At 45.1% G+C, this 12,916-nt stretch overlaps 1 protein-coding gene across 1 annotated transcript in view; it reads left to right on the forward strand.

Moving 5' to 3' along the window:
* The first annotated feature begins 8,375 nt into the window (after window positions 1-8,375).
* The window catches only part of PLA2G4E (phospholipase A2 group IVE), a 68,474-nt gene continuing 63,933 nt past the window's right edge, over window positions 8,376-12,916 (forward strand). The window contains exon 1 of the mRNA XM_003266760.3: window positions 8,376-8,558. Within this exon, the coding sequence (XP_003266808.3) occupies window positions 8,376-8,558 (183 nt within the window). The remainder of the gene's footprint in view (window positions 8,559-12,916) is intronic.

Genomic DNA, 12,916 nt, shown 5'->3' on the forward strand with positions numbered 1-12,916 from the left:
GTAAATGGTAGTCCTTTAAAAAAATTTTTATCATTATTTTAGAGATGGACTGGTATCCTGATTAGATACAATGCCATGGAGATGGAGCACTTTTATTCACATAAATGATTACTCGTTTAAGTATAAATTATGTCCTGGGTTATGACACTTGCTATAATGCCTGGTTTGAAAAACGGCGATTAACTTTTTCTACGAGGTAAGATTGCAGTTCAGGTGACTGCCACCAGGGGGCTGTGTTGCCAAGTGACCGTGTTGCCAGGACAATTATTTGCCTGGAGTAGTGGTCCCCAAGAGCACAGAGCATACTAGTCACTCTGTAAACCTTTCCACAAAATACGCTCTTATTTACAGAAGTCCTGCTATGTTGCTCAGGCTGGTCTTGAACTCTTGGGCTCAAGCAATCCTGCCTAGCTTCCCAGAGTGCTGGGATTACAACCATGAACCACTACGCTTGGCTGAAATAATGCTTTTAAACTCATGTAACAACCTTATATATTAATTAGCAGCCAGCATTTACACATATATTCAAAGAAGGACATGATTCAAAGCAAAATTCAAAGACATAAATGCCTAGGTAAAGTCTCTCACAATACTGTCACAACCCAATGGCACTTGGGATTTTCCTCTTCACGGCCAGGGTGTCCATCAACAGTAAAATGGGCAAATAATGTTTGGAGTGTTCATGCAATGGAATATTATGCAGCCATGAAAACAAACACTCTGTATTACACACAATGTGGATGGGTTTCATAAACATAATGTTGAATGTAAGAAGCAAGGCATGAAAGAATAAAATATTTAACAGTTGCATTGGTATGAAGTGCTAAAATTGATCAAACTAATTACAGTAGCAGAAATCAGGATAGCATTTACCTTTGGAAGACAGGAGTGCCATGATTGGAAGGAAGCCAAGGAGGGTTTCTAGGATGCTGGTGACGTTCTGTTTCTCAATCAGGATGCTTGTTACATGGGTGTATTCAAAAGGGAAACTTCATGAAGCTGCACATTTTTTTCTTTATGCAGTATACTTTCTATTTTATTGTTTAAAAGTGAGACTATAAAAATGAGATTCTTGGCCGAGTGTGATGGCTCATGCCTGTAATTCCAGCGCTGTGGGAGGCCAAAGCAGGTGAATCACTTGAACTGAGGAGTTTGAGGCTGCAGTAAACTATGACTGCATCACTGCATTCCAGCCTGGGCAATAGTGAGACCTTGTCTCTAAAAATAAATAAATAAATAAATAAATAAATAAATAGAAATGAGATTCTTAAAGAAAATAATAATAAATGGTGATAACATCATCAGTGTTATCTCTGAAAGGTGAACTTAAAGGTATCTTACATTTTGCTATTTCTATACATATTTATTTTCTTTTTTAAAACAAATTTTAGATTCTGGGGGTGCATGTACAGGCTTGGGGTTACATGGGTATATTGCGTGGTACTGAGGTTTGGGCTCTACCCAAGTAGAGAACATAGTACCCAATAGGCAGTCTGTCCACCCTTCTCCCACTCTCTCCCTCCCTGCTTTTGGAATTCCCGGTGTTTATTTTTCCCATCTTTGTGTCTGCCACTTACAAGTAAGAACATGTAGTACTTAGTTTTCTGTTTCTGTATTAATTCAATTAAGGTAACAGCCTCCAGCCTTATCCATGGTACTGCAAAGGACACGATTTTGTTCTTTTTTATGGCTGTGTAGTATTCCATGGTGTATTTGCACCACATTTTCTTTAATCTACTTTTGATGGGCACCTGGGTTGATTCTATGTCCTTGCTCTTGAGAATAAACACTGCACACTCATAATTCATGCAGTTTTCTGTGTATATGTCTAGCTTTAAGAGTTTACTAAACAGAAAAAATCTGAGGGTGTCATCATCTGCATAGTGAAGTACAGCAACCTGTGATTTGTGCCTGCCAAGTAAGTGTTCCTGTCACTCTTCTCTGTTGACAACTCCTGCCCAGCGGCCCCAGGAGAGAGGGTGTGACCAGGACTGGCCTATCTCAGTGTGTCATCTCCTTGCCACTGGGGATTGCCTCGGGCGGCAGACACCTAACTTGAGCAAGCCCATCTGAGCCCTTCCCTATTACAAAGATTCCTGTTGACAAAACTTCTCCGTTGATGTTGGGGTGGCTGAGCCTGGGCTGCCAGGGGCTGTATCCCCGCCAGTGGAGGGGGGCTGTCTACAGAAAGACAGAATGAGGCCAGTGGGTGAAGGTGGACCGAGGAGACAAGGGCAGGACAAACAGCCCTGGCCTCTGCCAATCCCAGGTTCTGTTCTTCTTCAACTTTCCAGAATCTTCCTTGTGTCAAACATGTGAATTAGTTCGGCCTCTTGCCCAGCTAGGTGAGGCAGTAAATTGCTTTTTATGCCTCAGCTTGTTTAGTTTGTCTCCTACCTATGACTAAGGCAGTCTTGACTAATTCATTACACAACTGGGTGGATGGCAGGGCCACTTACTAAAGCAGGCACGGCCAGCGGAGGTGGAGAAAGTGTAAGCTGTTCAAGCCACATCATCCGGGAAGGGGCGGGCACTCCTCGACGTCAGGAGGATGTCACAACCCTGACGCAGGTGTTTTACATCATCTTTGTCTAGGCTGGGGTGATGACTAGCCCCCCAAGGTCACGATACACACTCACTCCCTACTCTGGAGTTCACCTTGAGATTATATTCTTTCTCATTATTGATCGAATTGACTTCTAAGTCTTGACGCCTTCAGCCTTTGAGCTTAGACACATTCCTTTCCTTCCTGGACTTCTCCCATCAGCGATAACCAGGAAAGTCCCAGGGATGCTGATTAACATCCTGAGGAAAGGAAACGGGACAACTTCCCATCTCCAAGGCTTTCAGCGGACCCCTCACCTGCTTTTGCTTGGGGCCACACGGTGTCAGTGCTGAGACACCGACAAGCCTATGGCGCTGGTGGTGCCCGGCTCCTGTCACGCAGCACTGGTGCGGACACACAGACTCCATGTCGCGCTGGACGATCTGGGTAGCCTGGCCACGCGCCCCCCAGCATCTGCTGCCTGGCTTGCCCTTTCTCACCCTGTCTCTGGGGATGAAACCAGGAGGGCTTTGCAGAGCACAGCCCGCAGGTTCTGTGCAGGGGCAGGTGGCTTTGCTCACCCACCATCCTCAGGCACATTCCCCAAGGCCGGCCCTGCCAGGGTGGCAGCTCAAAGAGTTTCTGCACAGCATCAGCAGCTGCGCCAGACCCCCTGCTACTTTTCTCCTCTTTCTGTATTCTGCCCCTGGAATGGGGAAAATTCTAACTTGGGCCAAGCTCTATCCCCATTTCCGACTCTGTGACGAGGAACTCTTAAGACGGGGAGAGGAGGACAGAAAGGCGCTGAGTCCCTCACCCTAATAGCGGGTTCTGGAAGGAAAGTTAGGAAAATCCCTCCCCTCCCCTTCATGGGATACAAAACCGTCAATATATCTTATTTTTGTAAAAACGATCATTGTTATAATGAGATCATTTTAGACGTTGTGAATAGATCTATGATATTCCTATGAATCAGTCCTGGCATTTGGCTAGGTTACTGAAGCAACACTTTCTGTACTGGGCAATTGGACAGAAAAGGCACTAACATTAATTGTGCCCTACTATTTGGCAGGCGTTAGTTCTCGCACTCCTATAAAGTCAGTATTATTATCCCTGTTTTACCAAGGAAGAAACTAAGGCTCAGAAAGACTGGATAACTTGCCAATAATACTCTTAAGAGCTGTGGGAGCCCCATCCTCCCACAGCGCCCCAGCACTTCCTGGGTGGGTGGGCACCATCCACTTTTGAATCAGGAACCACTGGAGAGGCACTGAGCCTAGCCTCTCGTGTCTTCCTGATGTCACCCAGTATGTTTTCCATGGACCTGGAAGGAGATACACCTGGATCCAGGGCTGAAGGTAATCAGCTCCTTTTGATAAAGCCCCATCTCCCTTTTGTAGAGCAAAATTAAATAGACTTTTGCTCCCTGAAACGTAAGTGCAAGTGCCTTGGGCAGATCCTGCTTCTACCTAAGGGTGGTAGCAGCAGCTGCTGTCCCTGGGGTCTTGCCAGGCACTGTCTCTACTCCATGCCCTTTACAACCTGAACCAGTTCATTGAAGAGCCTCAGCTCACTCCAGGGGCAAACATGAAACAATTTTATTTTTTCTACTAACTGTCCCCAACTATACTCTGTTAAATCCTCCTTTCTTGAACAGAGCCCTCCTAATGATATGACACCATAACCATTATTGTGATCTCACACATTATCATGTGTAAACAACCTACATTAATTGCTATGTGTATTTTTTGTATTTGTTAATTGTTTTTCTTATTCAATTCCTAAAATGGAAGATCTACAGGTGGATAGAACGCTCACTAAGTAAGTCCTCAGCTTCCAAAACCTAGAGGCACACTATTACCATACACATTTAGTTAAATGTGCCAAGAGCCAGTCTGGACATTTTAATTTAGGCCCCAGTGGGATGGTTCTTCCCGAGTAGCTTCAGATCTCTGGTGTGTCCAACAGCCCCTTTCCCTATGTGATCTCCCCACTCTGCTTCCCGTGAAGGGCCTCTCTTATTGGAGAAAATCCTTCCTTATTAAAGAGCCTGCCCCTGGAAACTAAGGATGTTTTTTGTTTGTTTTTTTTTTTCTATCTGTAGGCTTTCCCACATTTTAAACAACTATTTTAATGTAACAAAACTTCCTGACATTTTAACCATACCATGGAAAATGCCTTCTCTTTACCTTTTGTTTTTGCAATAAAAAATAAAAACAATCAGTCCTTTATCCAATGAAATGAGCATTACTTTTGTGAATAACCAATGCAAAATGAAACCAACTAAAATTTCACATGATAAACTTTTAAAGAACTACATCTTAAGAATAAAAAAATTGTCCTGGCAAAAATTAGACTTGTAAAGAGAAAGTGGCCACAAAGAAAAAGGTAAAACCCATCATAAAGGGTATGATTTCATGGTGTGCGGAAAAGACTTGGTCCCAACGAAGATAAGCAGCAAAACTGGAAATCGCTAAGTATTATTCTATTAAAAATAATCAAGAAGATCAAGAAATTAAATTTGCTTAATTGAATTTGCTCCAGAAAATACATTTTTCTTTTTCTTTTCTTTAAAATTGCCTATGCAGCCCACCTTTACCCACCAGATTCTATTCTACTCCCTATTATACATCTTAGGTATTTTTCATAAAACGTTTTCTAGATAAGACTTTATTAAATTAGGATACTTCTCATAAAAGCATTTAAGCTTAACAGAATGAAGTTAAAACTTCCCCAGGGATGTAGAAAAGGGAGAAGCTCAAACATATACACATCAAAGCCACACATCAGGGCCCAACATTGCAGTCCTCACTGTAGCCTTCTCAGCTTGTTCTGTTTTTCACCATTAAAAGCTGTCGTTACTGGTCAGGTGCAGTGGCTCACGCCTGGGATCCCAACACTTTGGGAGGTGCAGGCGGGCGGATCACTTGAGGTCAGGAGTTCGAGACCAGCTTGGCCAACATGGCAAAACCCCATCTCTACTAAAAATATAAAAATGTGCCTGTAATCCCAGCTACTCGGGATCCTGAGGTAGGAGAATCTCTGGAACCTGGAGGTTGCAGTGAGTTGAGATCATGCCACTGTACTCCAGCCTGGGTGACACAGTGAGACTATGTCTCCAAAAAAAAAAGAAAAAAGCTGTTATTACTTCTGCAAATCTTTCCAGGCCTTGCCTTGCTTTTCTTTCTTTCCTCTGTCTCCTGCCCTCCCTCCTTTTCTCCTTGCCATTTTCCCTTAACTAAATGTGTAGGGTAATAGTGTGCCTCTAGGTTTTGGAAGCTGAGGACTTACTTAGTGAGCGTTCTATCCACCTGTAGATCTTCCATTTTAGGAACTGAATAAGAAAAAAAAACTAACAAATACAAAAAATACACATAGTCCTGTGGAGCCTATTCTAGGAGTGGCCAACTCTGGGGCCACCCAGGGCCTGGCTGGGCAGGGAAGTGGGGAATTTGGCAGGACCAGTGGCCAGGTGCCCTGGAGGGATTCTGGGCACATGGTGCTCAGTGCAAGAATGTTTGTTGGAGCTGTTATTTCAGCTGAGGTTAAAATTCTTTGCTTGGTTTTTATTTTTAATATGTAGGAGGTGAATTTTACAGGAGACTAAGCTCATTGAGGCCTGGAGACATCCCCTAGAAACATTTTAAAAGGATAAACATTCAGATACTCCCTGACACCAATCTGGAAATGACATGAGGGCTCCTCTCTGCTCCTGCCCCTGTGCCCAAGTCTAATTTTGTTTTTTGTTTTTTGTTTTGTTTTGTTTTGTTTTTTGCCAGGTTGGTTTTTTATCCCCAAGATATGATTCTTTCAAAGTTTACCACATGAAATGTTAGCTGGTGTTGGTTTTATTTTGCATTGATTATTCACGAAAGTAATTCTCACTGGAAACTGGATAAGAATTGATAATTTGTGTTTTTTTTAATTGCACAATAAACCATCACCTATCAATATTTAGTCTAATCCAGGTCTCCCTCTCACATTCTAAAAGTTCACCTTGAATCAGAAGTTATTCTGGGTCTTACACATAACTTTCTCTTTGACTTCAAGGAAGCTTGATTTCAAACACCTTTGTATCTACACATCTCCATCCACAGAAGTTTTTTCTTCCAATGTCAAGCTTCCTTTCTCCCTTGTGGCAAAATAAAAAGTAAAATATTATAGCCATGTCTGGTATCTACACACTCCCTCCATGAAGAGTTGCCTTTTCCCCAATCACTTGCCAGCACTGGCTTCTAGTAAAGACCTCCAGAACAAGTCCCCTAAGAAATAGAAAACGTAAACCAACAAGCTTTGTAAACTGTGAAATGTGGTGCGGGGAAGAGATCTGGCAACTCTTCAAGTCGATTCCAAACTGATATTTTTACAATGTATTTTCCATTTATTTTATTTCATTTTAAAGTTTACTTTTCATTGTTTTATTCCAAACTGCCTTTGCTTTGTAAGGGAACCAGGTGTGTACTTGACAAACGCCAACTCCTTTTATCCTTATTAGCACTGCCATTCAAGCTATTTTTTTCCTGTATAGCACAAACGGAAAAATGACGCTTTATAACCATCTCCTACCCAAACACATGACTGGTCAGTCTAAGTGTGGGTCTGGCTGTTGCTTGGTTTATTGATTGATTGAGACAGGGTCTTGTTCTGTAGCCCAGGCTGGAGTGCAGTGGCACAATCTCAGCTCACTGCAACTTCAACCTCTTGGGCTCAAGCGATCCTCTCACCTCAGCCTCCAAAGTAGCTGGGACTACAGGCACGCATTGCCATGCCCAGCTAATTTTTGTATTTTTAGTAGAGTCAGGATTTTGCTAAGTTGCCCAGTTGCCCAGACTGGTCTCAAACTCCTGGGCTCAAGCGATCCACTTGCCCTGGCCTCCCAAAGTGCTGAGATTATAGGCATGAGCCACTGCACCCAGCCTGTTGCTTCATTTCTGATAGGGCTATTTGGGCCAGAGACACCCACTGGAAAACCACAGCCTCAGAAAAGAGAGGGGGACGGCGGGATACTCCCAACTAGAGAGGATGCTGGGTGCCTCAGAGCTGGCACACAGAAAGACAGGAAGATGGACATTGCAAATGTATGTTAAAAACAGTTGTAAACAGAACACAAAGAAGGGTTCTTAATTTTTTTTAATTTTTGTTTTTAACATGGAACTAGGACACATCCCCTTTAAGCTGCCAAATATGGCATCTATTAAACCAAAGAGAGCCAGAGTAAATGATTAAATTCTATTCTGGCCCGTGGCCCCACCATCAGCTCTGAACACAAGGCTAAGTATTTATTTTCAGGGTTAAAATAGAGATCTGGGGGTGTCAGGCAAGAGCCAAGGACTACCCAGGAAAGTGAGGCTCCTTCAGGGGCCTGGATGGCCTCAGCCATTTCACCCCCAGCCCTCTCTCCCTCCCTCTCCCACTGACATATTGAGTTTCGCACTTTAAAAATAGCTTTGCAGCACTAAGAAGCTTTCTCTGAGCATGGATCCCAGCCCTGAAACGCAGGCCTCCCTTGACGGAGAGCTGCCCTGTGTGAGCAGAATGCTAGCTCCCTGCTTGTCTTTCAGGCAGCGCAAGAAATTTCTCTCCACAAAATAGGTCCAGATGGTTTGAAATATTCACAGAGATAGACGTGGGGCTCCTTTAGTTAAGCCCTGGCTTCCTTCAGCTCCTTAATAATTCATCCTGGCTTAGCTTCAGGAGGAGTCTGATGGCACTGCTTCCCTTTCGCACAAAACTCCCTTGAAATTACCCCAGGAGGCTCCAACAACACCTTACTTTGAGGACCAGCCTCAGCTCCACACAGTCTGTCCTGAGTCCCAGAGAGGAGGCTGGGATGAGTCTCCAGGCCTCAGAAGGCTGTCCTGGCCTGGGAACTAATGTGTTTGTCCCACAGAGCCCACAAAGGGATGAAGAAGGCAGCAGGTCAGGAAGAAGTTTCCATGAGTTCGAGGATACACAGGACCTGGACACTCCTGGTCTCCCACCTTTCTGTCCTATGGCTCCTTGGGGCTCTGAGGTATGTCTGTGTTCCTGGGAGGAGGGTCTGGTCCCTTAAATTTTACCCTCACTTTCCTGACTCGGAATAAGATCACCTGCATTGCTGCAGAGTTAAGAGGTTGTGGTTTTGTTCATTTCTTTCTCTCCGGAGGAGTCCCTTTACCCCGCTGCCATCACCTATCTGTCCTTATCTTCTCCTGTGCTCAAAAGAACTGTTAACAACGGTGGTGACCTTTCATCAAGTGCATTCTATGCACCTGATACTGCTAGGCAGGAATCAGTATCTGCATTTGATGAAGAAAGTGAAGCACAGACAGGTCAAGGAACCTGCCCAAGGCCACATAGCTAGTTTCATGGGCACCTGAGATGGAAGATATTTGTCAATACGATGCTGAGAAGAGTGAACAAGACCATGCATGTGAAGCACCTGGCAGAGTGCCTGTCACATAGGCTCTCAAACCATGCAGTCTAGCATAGTGGCCTGGCAGGGTCATAAGTGTAATTCCATGCAAGCCAGAGAGAGTTGGAGGGCACATATAGATCTGGCTTACCTCGCAAACCCCACCTATGAGCGAATACGTAATTCCCATCTGGTAAATTGAGTGGGCTACAGAAATCAAACCGCATCTGAAGGTAATTATCAGGTGATCCAGGTTTGCCTCGTGCAGTTTCTCCTCTGGGCAGGCGTGTGAGCTTCTGGGAGGCTCTCGGTGATTTGGGGAGGTGACAGCGTTCCTCTGCCCCTCTGGCTGCTACAGTCTTAGCGGTGGCACCAGACTGAGCTCTGCAGGGAGTGAGCGTCGCTTCCTCCTGCCAGCCGAGGCCTGGCTCACAGGGAGCACTGGCCAAGGTCCCCTTGCCTCCTATGGACCCCTCTGGTCTCTGCCTCCTTCTGTCTGGCCCCTGGCCTGGAGGGTCCATCCTGAGCCCCAACCACGGGATCACCTTGTCTGGGTCCAGAAGGTCCCACTTCATACCTACCACAGCGTCCATCACACAGGTAAGTGAGGGCTGCTTGGGGATGACCCGGTCCTCATGCTAACACCGCTCCATCGTCCATATTGGGGGAGTATGTCCCCCAGCATTCATGTGTTGGAAACTTAATCCCCAGTGCAACAGTGTTGAGAGGTGGAACCCTTAGGAGGGGATTTGGTCATGAGGTCGCTGCCCGCATGGATGAATTCATGTCGTGATCATGGGAGTGAGTAACTGAGAGAGTGAGATTGTTATAAAAGTGAGTTCGGCCTCCATCCCTTAACCCAGGTAGACTGGAGGCTCAGTCCTCTGCTGGTGACACTTCCCGGAGTCACATGTGAAGAGGGGTCAAGAGCCCCGCCCCAGGGTTTCCCTCGATGTCTCTGCCCCACACTATCCCACCATTCCCACAAGAGCTCATCTTCTGCAGTCTCCCAGTCTGCGGTGAGCAGGTGCTTCTCCCCTTCCTCTTCCTGACTGCCTCCGTTCTGGAAGTCTCTGCGTCTCATCGGCCGGGCCTGCTGTTGATACGCTGGAGGGGGATGGGAACTGGGGCAAGCTGTCTCCCCTGCTGTCTTGCTAACGAGGTCAATGGCCTGCCCTTGCCTGCCCTGGCATCTTCAGCCTCCTGACTCACACCTAGAAGTGGCAGCTGAAAGGTTTTGGGAGCAATGAAAATATAATGGCTTAATATTTGTGAAATTATTGGCCTCATTCAAGTGGTTAAGGGCATGGGCTCTGGAGTTATACCAGGTTCAATCCCTTGCTCTGTCATTTGCCAGCTCTGTAACCTCAGACAAGCTCCTCAGCCTCTTCGAACTTCAGTTTCTCCCTCTATGGGGAAAATGATGTGTGGAGTAAACAACGTGTTTAGCACAGTGCCTGCGGCGTATGAAGTTGGAGCAATGTGGCTTGCTGTCATTGTTATCATTATGGCTTTACCGTGATTTCTCCCCTCCGCCCCGTCATCCCCATGCCTGTCACAGTGCACATAGGAGGCTGTACCCACGGCCCCCTGGTCTTTCTCCAGCTGCTTGAGGGGGAGCAGAAAGGCCCACATGACTGGGACACAGACAACCACGAAAAGACATTGTATTTAATTTTAATACTTTAATTTTGATATGTGTAAAGCAATTTCTAAAAATGTTTGGAAAACATAAAGGGACAATCCACTATAATCCCATTAACCCGACACGATAACTACAGTCATGTGTTGCTTCACAACAGGGACATGTTCTGGGAAATGCATCATTAGGCAATTTCATCATTTTGCAAACATCACGGAGTGTGTGCACACAAACCTAGGTGGCATAGCTCCCTACACACCTAGGTTATATGGTGTAGCCTTTTGCTCCTAGGCTGCAAACCTGTATAGCCTGTTACTGTACTGAGCACTGCAGGCAATTGTAACACAGTAAGTATTTGTATACCTAAATGTATCTAAATATAGAGAGGCTACAGTAAAAAAAAGTATATTCTGATCTTACAGGACCACCATCATATATGTGGTCCGTTGTTAACCAAACTGTCATTATGCAGTGCATAATGATATGGCATAATATTTATACCATATCTATGCCCAGGAGGGGGGTTAGCCTAAAATTATAGTCATGAATATTTTCTATCTTGCTACCTAAACTTCGTATCATTTTAGTGGCCAAATAATATTCTATTGTGCATATGTATGCAACAAAATTTATTAGGATTTTTGTGATGAAATGTCAGTTTTTATAGATGTTTTATTTTTGCAAATTTCCGTGGAATTTCTCAGAGACTGGTCAACTGGTCATTCCCTGAGACCTTTGTGAAATATCTGAACATGATAAAAAGTGTCACCACCAGCTCTGCAAGAGGGTGTGTATATATGTATGAATGGGGGGCATGTAGGCTTGGGGAATGTATGCACACTAGGTAACAGTGGAATCTTCGATTACTTATGTGGCAGATTTTGAGGGAACTGCAAGGACCCGCTGCTATGGTCTGAATATGCCCCGCAAAGTTCATGTGTTGGAAACTTAATCCCCAATGCAACAGTGTTGAGAGTTGGGACATTTGGGAGGGGATTCGGTCATGAGGCTGCTGCCCACATCGATGAATTCATGTCGTTATCGTGGGAGTGAGTCACTGAGAGAGTGGGATTGTTATAAAAGTGAGCTCTGCACCCTGTTGCTCTCTCTTGTGCTCTCTTGCCCTTCTGCCCTCCACCATGGGATGACACAGCAAGAAGGCCCTTGCCAGATGTGGACCCCTTGACCTTGGACTTCCCAGCCTCTGGAGCTATAAGAAATAATCTCTGTTCTTGGTCAGGTGCTGTGGGTCACACCCATTATTCCAGCATTTTGAGAGGCCAAGACAGGATCATCACTTGAGGTCAGGAGTTCAGCCTGGTCAACATAGTGACACCCCATCTCTAGCTGCCAAAAACATATTTTAAAGAAACAGATTTCTGTTCTTTATAAATTACCCAGTCTCAGATATTCTGTTATAGTAGCATAAAATGGACTGAGACACTCACCAGTCTTCAAATAGCTCCTCATCTGCCCTCCATTTCGGTCCTTGAAGTGTTCCCTCCAGGACCACCCCTATGGATCAGGCCTTCATCTTTTCTGGAGCCAGTTGGAGGCTCCCATTACTGAGTAGCATATTGTCATCCAGTAACCCTAAAGCAAATATCAGCTTATCAGATTACCTTTGAATCACCGCATCTCCTGCCCTGTGTTCTTAGATAACTTCTCATGTGGCTTGTCACACTCCCTCAAGAAGACCTAGGACCACATCCAAAGCATTTTTTCATTCATTGAACAAATATTTACTGAACTCCCACTTTGCACCTAGTATTGTTCTAGGAGTGGGAGAGAGAGCACTGAGCAGGTCAGAAAAGATCCAGCTCTCATGAAACTTACATTTCAATGTGGGAGACAGTGAATAAATATCTGACTATTTCTGATATTTGTGCTATTAGGACAAAATGTGACAGCGAGTGACAGGCAGCAGGGAGGGGACATCAGAAGAGGGTGACATTTGAACTAAGATCTGAATGATGAGAAGATTGATGGCAAGTATTCCAGAAAGAGCACATTCTAAGTGCAAAGGCCCTGAGGTGGACACAAGGTTGACCTTTTCTAGAAACAGGGAGAAAACCAGGGTGACTGGAGAGCAGAGAGCAGGAGAAGCAAGGAAGAAAGCAGTGGGAGGTGAAGTCAGGGCCTTATGGACCGGATGCTGCAGAAAGCAGCTTTGATTTTGTTCCAAAACACAGGGGGAGCCTGTGGAGGGCTTTAATCTGAGGACTGACTTGATCTGTTTTATGTTTTGCCTGCATCACTTTGTCTGGTCTGTGGAGCATGGATTGCCTGGGGGCCAGAGGCGAAGTGCGGGCCAAGAGAGAAGGCATTTGCTGTG

The sequence above is a fragment of the Nomascus leucogenys genome, chromosome 6 (genome assembly GCF_006542625.1).
Source record: "Nomascus leucogenys isolate Asia chromosome 6, Asia_NLE_v1, whole genome shotgun sequence".
Lineage (NCBI taxonomy): Eukaryota > Metazoa > Chordata > Mammalia > Primates > Hylobatidae > Nomascus > Nomascus leucogenys.